Genomic DNA, 10839 nt, shown 5'->3' with positions numbered 1-10839 from the left:
TGGCGGCTGCATTTAGATACATTTGTAACAATTTAAGATAAGCAAAGATACAATTGTAACTATTTAAGATAAGCAGGTCTCTTGGGAGATATGAAACATGCAGCTTAAAGGGCTATTCACCTTCATTAGCAAAACTGTTATAAAACAAGGATCCAGGATTCGGTTTGGGATTTGGCCAGGATTCAGCCTTTATCAGTGTGATTTGCATATGCAAATTAGGGTCAGGGAGGGAAATCACATGACACAAAACAAGGAAATAAAAATGTTTTCCCCTTCCCACCCCTCATTTGCATATGCAAATTAGAATTCAGATTCGGTTCGTTATTCCGCCGAATCTTTCGCGACGGTTTTGGGGATTCAGCCGAATCTAGCATCCCTAGTTAATAATTCCCAGAAATGTGTTAAAACTTTCCATAGCCTGCCAAATTTTGTAATATAGATGTGGTATTTAGGGGGTGTGGCCATAAAATGGGCGTGGTCAAACATTTCAACCATGTTATGCAAATCTTTTATGTCCCTCTTTCTATTTTCCAAATGTTGGGAGGTATGTTGCTGGCACCCCATCAGAGGGGGTGATTTGGCCTAAATCAGGGATAAGTAGCTGTTCTCCAAAACGTGTGTTATTAAAAACTAGTGGTATTATTGCCAAACATCATAAAAACTAGTGGTATTACGTCCAGAGCCATCAGATTGGAAACCACACACATTGCTTTGGGAAATAAAATAGCCTAGGCTTTAACGTGCGCCTTTCCATAGAGTTTAACATGATTTAACCGGCTCCCGCTGCCCAAAAGCTTCATAGCAACGGTTGCTAAGTAAGCGAGAATCGTCTTGCTTCGTGGGCGTTACCGGAAGCGCCTGTGGCTTTTGACGTAGGAATGTAGAAGTGAAGTGTTTTGGTTTCGTTTCCTGGCTCAGTTGAGGCAGTCGCTTTACTGTCTCCTTCCCAGCGGCTTCTCGACTCTGTGACCATGGTGGGTCTGAATAGCAGGGAGAAGGCGGGATGCCGGCAGCTGCTGGGAGAGATGGAGACTCCTGACTTGATGTCTCTGGCTGAGACCGTCACTAATCGCATGATTCAAGTGTATAGCAGGGGTGGTGAGTGATGGAATTAATGGAACCTGGGAGGAGGGTGGGCAGGGGTCTTACATGGCTGTCAGGGAATTCTGGGAGATGTAGTACCACTGAATTTTCAGTCTGGCATTATTGGAGCCTGGGCCCCTATATTGGGGGTTGGTGCAAATAAGGAATGTTCTACAAGTGACAGTCCTGCAGTTATTGGACTGTAACTCCTGGGGCTTATTGATAAGGGTATGCACCAATAGCAATGAAACATGGAGGTCAACAAAAGCCCAATTCATTGACTGTTTTTCCTTTTCTTTTGAAGAGGCGCTGGATGCGATATTAACGTACAGCGAGACTGCGGCTGATCTCCTGAGGCGCAAGAAGGTTTACCGTGACGTCATATTTAAGTACCTGGCCTCAAAGAAAATAACCATGGCCCCTTCTAGCGATAAAAATCAGCTTATCCAGCGTGCCCTGGAGTTCTGGACAGAATCTGGTGTTTCCTCAGCGCCTAAGAGGAATAACGGAGATAAGCAAATCTCAATGCCCTCACAGGTAAAGAATTATCTGTATTAGTGAATTAATGGGGGCCTTTCCCATATGGTTTCTGACTAATCAGCTCACAGGGATAACCAACAGATCCCTCACGCGTGGACATTCTCATGTATGGCCTCCTTTTTAGTGTCTCTGTTTGTTAAAGGAGAACTAAACCCTAACAATTGTTATGGCTCAAAATGCCATATTTTATATAATGAACTTATTGCACCAGCCTAAAGTTTCAGCTTGTCAATAGCAGCAATGATCCAGGACTTCAAACTTGTCACAGGGGGTCACCATCTTGGAAAGCTTCTGTGACACTCACATGCTCAGTGGGCTCAGAGCAGCTGTTGAGAAGCTAAGCTTAGGGCTCGTCACTAATTATCAAACAGAAAATGAGGTTGGTCTGTAATCTAAGCTGATGCTACAGAGCTGATTATTAAATTCTGATGCTAATTGCACTGGTTTCTGTGCTGCCATGTAGTAATTATCTGTATCAATTACTAACCAGTCGTATATTGTGACATTTCTATTCTATGTGTACTGTATATTGTGAGTGAGTCCCTAAGCTCAGTAAGTGACAGCAGCACAGAGCATGTGCAGTGAATCAGCAGAAAAGAAGATGAGGAGCTACTGGGGCATCTTCAGAGACGCATATCTTTACTGCTAAAGGGTTGTGGTTGCCTTGGGCTGGTACAGAAGCAAAAAACATAATGTACAACATTTCTAGCTACTTCTTTAGTTAGACTTTAGTTCTCCTTTTGTAACTGCACTGCTCCTCTTCACTTCCTCGTCTGCAATTCATCGCGCATTTGCTGACATTGTGCACTTTCAGATGGAATTTGAGTCGGATCTGTCACACGGTCACAGGATAGTCTGTCCAACTGCCCCCAAATAGGCAAATATGCTCAGTTGGCGAAGTAGAATGGTCCAAATCAGCCAAACGGCCTGAGAATTAACTTTAAAAACTTTTATTGAGCATAAAACAAATTCCATTTTAATTACTATTCACAGTTGTAGAAGGAAATGGCATTTTCAATTTGAACCTTAAGAGTACAGCAAAATCTTAAAATAGTGTAAATTCACATGCCTCTGGCTATGCACATACCATTGCCTCTAAACAATAAATACATTGAGAGAGGTGTAATGCTGTAGGAAATTGGGAGAGAGTTGCAAACTTATGTCTTTCTGAAGCAGCTCTGGGAGGCGGGTCACCGACTGTAACTGTTCTACATTGATACATTTAGTTGATACATTTCATATCTTTGTCCCTGCTGAGCAGAATCCCTGGGTTTCATTAAAGGCAGCTGTTAGAATTGATACAATAGTGGCTCAAGAGAGCCATGGAAACGTTAGTATACAATATTTCCTCTGTTTCCATCTGCAATGTGGGGATGGGACATTCTCAATTAAGTTTAAAAAAAGCTTGGTCTGCATAATAAAAGTACATTCATTCCTCCACCGGGTGGCAGTGCTATTGAAACCTATACACAGCTGGTAAAAGCGGATGTTGAATCCTTCAAAAAGACACATGTGAAAACCATTTCCCATAATACACGGTGGAATATAACTAGGAATGAAAGACAGGCTTTACAGGCTTTGATGAGCAATCCTAACCTGATATTCAAGCCTGCTGACAAAGGGGGTGCACTTGTCTTAATGAACAAAGAATACTATGTACAGGAAATTGTAAGTCATCTTAGCAACACTGAGCTATATAAAGAGGTTTCAGGAACCCCCTTCCTGAGACAGAACCATATAGCACAAATTGTTGAACAGGCTGCTGAATCAGGTGTAATTGGGAGCATCCGATAACACCTGTATTTTACACATTAACCAAGATTCATAAAAACCCACCACACCCCCCTGGGAGACCAATAGTAGCTGGAACTGATTCTGTTTTCTCCCCACTAGACATTTTCTTGGATAAGGTTTTGCAGCCATTGGTAATTCATACCAGAGCTTTCCTTAGAGTTAATATAGTGAATAAAGTACCCCCTTTTAAAATTTAAGGATATTATAAGTCGCCGAGGAGTTCCATGACCATATTAAAGCACAAAGCCGAAGGCCGAGTGCTTTTATACAGGTCATGGAACTCCCAAGGTTACTTCTAATATCCTCATATTTTACAACAATGGGGTACTTTATTTATTATAATACACAAGTTTTAGTGATTCATGTGACAAATGACATCACTACTCACAATTTATAACTGATGACATCACTACTCACCACTTATAAGGATATTTTTTATAAGATATTCATGGCTTTTGTGTATTATATGGAATTACTGGATCTGCTGAGCAGCATTTCTTTACCTGAATCAGAGGTTTATCTGGTATGTTTGGATGTGGGATGTTTGTACACTTCCACTTCTTCAAAGACAGGGGTTACCCACCAGAGGTTCTTGCTGAAAGTAGAGAGCATATTAAAAAATGCCACGACAAGCCTTACTTGATGCAAAACAAACACAAAAGGAATATAAAAGACTAGTGCTTGTGAGCCAATACACATCCGCCAGTATAAGCATTGCTTCTATTCTACGCAGACACTGGCATTTATTACAAAAGTTTGCCCCAGACATGGAAGAGTTTCTATCTCCCCCTATCTTGCCTACAGAAGGGGTAAAAATATAAGAGATACCCTGGTGAAAGCAGACATTGGCCCACAAAAGAATTCTGGGCAACAGCTTTTAGCTTGAATTAAACCAGGGACTTTTCCTATTTAAATTGGGCCCAATGTGACTAAGGGCAATACTTTTTCACATCCCCATACTGGGAAAAGTTTTAAAATCAAACAGTTTTTCACCTGTGAGTCCTCATATGTGGTTTATTTGATAAAATGCCCCTGCAGACTTGGGGGAGAGAATTCAAATGGTTAAAGGCAGAATTTCAGAACATAAATCAACTATAGTATGTGATGACTTGTAACGTCTGGTACCGGCACATTTTCTCACTGTTAGACACACATCTAGCCAACTTGGATTTCAGGTTATTGATGGGATTCCAAGGCTGAGAAGGGGAGGTGATCGACTGAAGGCCCTTAGAAAAAGGGCGATGTTTTGGATTAAAAAATAAGATACACTTTGGCCAAAAGGTCTTAACAAAGAGTATATACCTATTTCTTTCATCTAAGGTAAATACCCTGTTGTTCTATTGTCAGTAAACACCCTTTAGTAAGTAAATTGTTTTGTATATTTCATTGTTTAACGCTCCTTCCTTTCTTTTGAAGGTTCGCAGTATAACTATGACATGGTCCCAGATCCAGCACTGCCCTGCAGAAGGTGTAGCTGAAACTTTCCAATCCAGGGAAAAGGTACCATTGTTTTTATTATCCTTATTTTAACACTATCTTTTTGTATTGAGATGGGTATGCACTATGTCTATCCATGACGCAATGAATAATGTACTGTACTATCACTTCTCTAAAAAGATGAAGCAATGTACTTTAAATTTCAAACTTCAATTCTGGAAAAAAACATTAAAAAATGGGAAGCAAACGAAAAAAGTGTTTATTTCTGTTGAAAGATCTGAAAACAACTGAACTGGAAAAAAAAATGTTTGGAAGGTGAACAACCCCTTTAATTGTTACTGGAGACAAAACAATCCTATTGGGTTTATGTAATGTTTAATTGATAATTGTAATGGAGGCCTATTTATCAAAGGTCTATGAATGTCATGGAATTTAGTAAAAGATTTGAATAAAAAAAGGACAAACAGAAAATAATGCAGTTAAAATACAAATACCCTCAATAGGATCAGCAGAGCTCCCATTGCCTTCTATAAGACCACGACAACTTTAACCTGACAAAGTTTTGTATTAGAGGTTTTTTTGTGTTTTTTTTTACACTTAGGGGCAGATTTATTAAGGGTCAAATCGAATTTGTTTTGATCAAAACTTTAAAATTTGAATTGGAAATAATGCAAACTGTTAATCGAATTTGAGTTTCATGATTTATTTAAACATTCAACCTTGGAATAATTCGAATTCAACAATTCACCACCTAAAACCTGCCGAGTTCATGTATAAGTCAGCGGCAGAGGTCCACTGACCCATTTGTAGATGTTAATAACCTTCCTGATATTTTTCAGAGAAAAAAACTTGATTTGAGTTCAGTATAATTCAAATCAAATTTGATTAGAGTTTTCGAGTCTGTAAAATTCGTTTGAGTTTTAGGCATCAGATTTTTTTCTATCGAGTATATTCGAATTTATTCGAGTAAAAACAAACCTCACATGAATTCGAAATCCGACCTTTGATAAATGGGCTTCCCCATGAATCTTGAATTTTTTTTAAAAAATAGGAAAACCACAAATTTTTAGACATTTGTGGAAAAAAGCAATATTTGTTTATAAATAGGCTCCATAAAGTAGAGTTCTGCATTGGGTCGGTACCTGTAGAATACCCGCAATATGATCGGAATTCGGCTGGATTTTACTTGATTTTCCCAGTATGCGGTTGGCCCGTGGGTACCTAATCCACTGCAGTGTGGGGTGCTACAGGAGGCTAATCCAGGGGAAACACACCAAAATCAAAGCCTTCTAATGTTAAAAAGCCAGTAATCGTGACATCACTTCTGGTCGGCGTGACGATCAGTGTGGGTCAAGCTAAGGGAAAGTGGGTACGTGTTGGCTGCGGGTCTTAAAAAACAGACCCATTCAGGTCTCTATCTTAAAGTTTGTAGATCCAAATTACAGAAAGATCCCTTATTCAGAAATCCGCAGGTACCCAGCATTCTGGATAACTGGTCCCATACCTGTACCGCATACTATTCCTCATAGTAAACATTTGCATCTGCTGCTGTGGTATTACTCGGACTCTAGTAATTGTGACATCACTTCTGGTCGGCGTGACGATCAGTGTGGGTCAAGCTAAGGGAAAGTGGGTACGTGTTGGCTGCGGGTCTTAAAAAACAGACCCATTCAGGTCTCTATCTTAAAGTTTGTAGATCCAAATTACAGAAAGATCCCTTATTCAGAAATCCGCAGGTACCCAGCATTCTGGATAACTGGTCCCATACCTGTACCGCATACTATTCCTCATAGTAAACATTTGCATCTGCTGCCGTGGTATTACTCGGACTCTAGTAATTGTGACATCACTTCTGGTCGGCGTGACGATCAGTGTGGGTCAAGCTAAGGGAAAGTGGGTACGTGTTGGCTGCGGGTCTTAAAAAACAGACCCATTCAGGTCTCTATCTTAAAGTTTGTAGATCCAAATTACAGAAAGATCCCTTATTCAGAAATCCGCAGGTACCCAGCATTCTGGATAACTGGTCCCATACCTGTACCACATACTCTTCCACATAGTAAACATTTGCATCTGCTGCCCTGGTAGTACTCGGACTCTATGGTTGTGCTTTAGTTATTAAAAATATATTCTTATTCACATCTGATTCAGGAAAAGAGCAATGACCCCTCACATCGCAGTTCACTTGACTGTTACGCGCTTGGAGAACATTTCTGCAGGTGGTTTTACGAACTCCTAAACTCACAGAATCCAACACTTGGCCTTGCAAATGGTGAGTGGGGACTTCAGCACTTCTGGGAGAATGCCATGTTTAAATTTGCCTATCGTACAATAGGAGACTATACAGAAGAACACTGCGGGGCCCTGATGACAAGCTTGCGCCTGCTCGCGCTCACACGGGAGGAGAGACTACTGTTCAACCCAAACATTGCATCCGAGGGATTGAAATGTGCCACTTGTCCATATGGTTTGGTGGTTGTGGCAGTGGCTGGTACAATCCACAAGGACAACCAATATCTGGGTTTATTTGAACATATCTTTGGGCTTATTCGCTGCCCAGCTACTGACAAGTGGAAGATCAAAAATGTTAATCTGAATATCCTGGGACAGAGTGCCATGTGTTCATCAGCACTGAGACCTTCTATTCAATACAAGATTAGCGATTTAGAAAAATTTTATAACTAAAGGTTATTTTCTCCGTCTTTTTAATACAAAAACATTTCACATTGCCAGTCCTAAGAAGATCTGAATCGAAACGGAAATTCCAAATATTGTAATACCTTATTTTTTCCTTGAATTCATTCAAGAAAATCTTTTTTTTTAATGTGTGTAAGCTGTGCTTTTCATGGATTCGTTGAATAACAAACTCCCTTCACTTTATAAAGGGGTGATTCCCCTTTAAGTTATCTTTTAGTAAATTATAGAATGGCCAGTTCTGAGAAACTTTTCAATTGGTCTTCATTATTTATTTTTTTATAGATTTTTAATTATTTGCCGCCTTCTTCTTACTTTTACCAGCTTAACAGCTGTACTGCTACAATTTTATTGTTATTGCTACTTTGCTTTACTCATCTTTCTATCCAGACCTCTCCTATTAATATTCCAGTCTCTTATTCAAATTCAGCAGTCTGCAATATCCTGCAATCTGGTTGCTAGGGTGCAAATCACCCTAACAACCAGATTGCAGGATATTGCAGACTGTACTGCTACAATTTTATTGTTATTGCTACTTTGCTTTACTCATCTTTCTATCCAGACCTCTCCTATTAATATTCCAGTCTCTTATTCAAATTCAGCAGTCTGCAATATCCTGCAATCTGGTTGCTAGGGTGCAAATCACCCTAGCAACCAGATTGCAGGATATTGCAGACTGCTGAATAGTATAATAAGTACAGAGCTGCTGAATAAAAAGTGAAATAAAAAACGCAAATAATGAAAACCAGTTGCAGATTGTCCAAGAATATCATTCTCCACATCATACTAAAAGTTAATTTAAAGGTAAACAACCCTTTTAACTTAGCTTAGTTTTTGTACAAGTGGCATATAGAAAATATAGAAAATGGCGTTTACAGTTAGAGAGCTCTTTTAATATTGTATTATGCAAGTTCATTCTACTGTGCACTGTTTGAGAAATGTTAGCAATTTATTCTTATTTGTGAAAATCCAGAAAATCCAAAAGAAAAAGTTTTGTGTAAATATAATTTTTTTTTTTCCTATTTAGGAGAAAGCCCACTTGAAAAACTTCTGCAGTCTTTAGGGGTGGCAGAAGTCTGGTCACTAACACTGTGCAGTGTTTTTTTTAATTGTTTGCCTTTGTATTTTGCTTCTCTGAGACTTTGAGATTTTGTTTTGCCTTATAACTGGTCAGTGACACCCAGCAAATTGCTAAGCATTTGAAGGTCAGGTTTATATCATTATTATTTTTACTTTATTTTTTTTTTATGCAAAAATGATTTTATTGATGACAATTTCAGTTTACATCATTTTCCATAACATTAACTACTCAAAACATTATTGTACAATAACGGGATAAAATAATAATCTCTCTAATGCTTTATTTACCAGTAGGTCTTTCCAGCTAACGTGAGGTCACCCATTCCGATTAGAAGAAAAGAGGTTTCCGGCTAAATATTCGGAAGGGGTTTGTTACAGTGAGAGCTGCGAAGATGTGGAATTCTCCCCCTGAATCAGTCGTACAGGCTGATACATTAGATAGATATAAGAAGGGGTTGGATGGTGTTTAGCAAGTGAGGGAATACAGGGTTATGGAAGATAGTGATCCAGGGATTAGTCCCATTGGCATTTTGTAGTCAGGAAGGAATTTTTTCCCCCTCTTAAGCTGGCCATAGACTCAAAGATCCGCTCGTTTGGCGACATCGCCAAATGAGCGGATCTTTCCCCGATATGCCACTAACGGCATGGCTATATCGGGGGTAATTCGAACGATCGGCCGAATGATCGAATTACGATACGCTAAGGGGCTTCGACGGGTCAGTCGGGTGGCCAGATATCGATCGGGAAGACCCGTCGGAAGCCCCCATACACAAGCTGTCAAATTGGTCCAAACGTCCGATATCGGCAGCTTTGTCTGCCCGTGTATGGCCACCTTAAGGCAAATTCTAGAGGCTTCAGATGGGTTTTTTGCCTTCCTCTGGATCAACAGAGGCAGGTTAAAATAGAGTTAAAACTTACTATGTTACTATGTAATTAAGAACATTTTAACTGAGCAAGAGAAAGAGTTGTAAGTAGAAAAAGGTAAGAGATATGGGATATGGCAGGAAGTGAAGATTTCAATATGGTACAGAAAAGATTTATATAGTTTGTTGTGTGCATGGAGGTAGGTGATCCAAGGATGCCATATCATAATACATTGATGTTGCTTTCCTGCGAGTGAGGAGGTGATTTCCTCCATCAAGTATATGTCATTTGCATTAGCCATCCATTCTTCGATTGTTGGGGTTGGGGCTGATATCCCTCCAGCGTGGTGGTTTTGGAATTTTGCATCTAGTAACAATTGGAGGAGGAGGCTTTGTTTAAATGAATGTTCTGGGTGTCCGATTGCTGTACAGTGTTCCTAAGAAGGTTTTTAGCAGTGTCATTCCTGAAAATTAAATTTAATATTTATACACATTGTTTGTATTACTTCAGCAATTACTCTCTTTTTTATGTGATTTTGTTTTCTGTATAGTTAGGACAATCTAACTGGGGGCTTTTAGGATTTCATAAGCATAGAAACAAAGTCTCCTTAGGGACCTGATCGTTCCCTTTCTAAAGTCAGGAGCAAGAGCTTGAGTTTATTTCAAGGTACAGTTTTGCAAGACCTCTAAACCTCTCCCAGGGGTAGAAGCAAAAAGATCTGCAATTTCGTTTTTTAATTGATGAGGGTAAGTAAAAAGCAAAATGATGTATTGAATCTACAGGAATGGGTATGGATTTGGAATTTGAACAAGATGTTTTAAATAGTACATATAGGGAAAAAAATATATAATGCAGAACGTGCGCTAAATTGTAATTTACAATTGTAAATTGTAAACTAATTACCACTGTATAATTTCAGCAGAAGTTTAGTAAACTTTGGTATAGTGAATAAACCAAGTACTATTCTGCATCTAAGAGGTATTTGCTGAGCACAGGGGACACGATCACACCTCAAATGTTTAGATTGTTGTTGAATGCCTTTTCTTCAGAAGATATTAATTAAAAGGAACTGTTCAGAGAATGTCAAATGAGATACTAAATTGTCTAATTGACAATTTTCATGTTTTTTTTGCTTGAAGAAAAATATTTTTTATAGCCATTGGGAATAGAATATTCGCTAACCACACTGCGCAATACCTTTTGTATGTTATCTTGGTGATTGTATAGCAGTTTTAGCCATTGTATTGCATTTACAGTTCTACATAGGTGTTGTTTGCTTGTTTCTGTCTGTAAAACTTTTTTGGCCAAGCCAAATTATTCAAACTGTGATTCTGACTCCTGAAAAAAAAA

The 10839-nt window shown here is 39.1% G+C and overlaps 1 protein-coding gene across 1 annotated transcript; it reads left to right on the top strand.

Moving 5' to 3' along the window:
* Positions 1-505: 505 nt before the first annotated feature.
* Positions 506-8908, top strand: LOC432062 (uncharacterized protein C3orf38 homolog). Its single transcript, XM_041581597.1, has 4 exons — positions 506-1098; positions 1388-1620; positions 4834-4917; positions 7003-8908. The coding sequence occupies exons 1-4, from the start codon at positions 972-974 to the stop codon at positions 7534-7536; spliced, it is 978 nt and encodes a 325-aa protein (XP_041437531.1). The 5' UTR covers positions 506-971; the 3' UTR covers positions 7537-8908.
* Positions 8909-10839: the final 1931 nt, after the last annotated feature.

This window comes from Xenopus laevis, chromosome 2L (genome assembly GCF_017654675.1).
Source record: "Xenopus laevis strain J_2021 chromosome 2L, Xenopus_laevis_v10.1, whole genome shotgun sequence".
Taxonomy (NCBI): Eukaryota; Metazoa; Chordata; class Amphibia; order Anura; family Pipidae; genus Xenopus; species Xenopus laevis.
This window is presented reverse-complemented; position numbering and strand designations above follow the sequence as displayed.

Excerpts from the sequence above, each read along its gene's own strand:
- LOC432062 (XM_041581597.1), top strand. The coding sequence starts at position 972 with ATGGTGGGTCTGAATAGCAGGGAGAAGGCGGGATGCCGGCAGCTGCTG. Across the intron at positions 1,621-4,833 it reads AAATCTCAATGCCCTCACAG|GTTCGCAGTATAACTATGAC; the intron begins GTAAAGAATTAT and ends TTTCTTTTGAAG. Across the intron at positions 4,918-7,002 it reads CTTTCCAATCCAGGGAAAAG|GAAAAGAGCAATGACCCCTC; the intron begins GTACCATTGTTT and ends CATCTGATTCAG.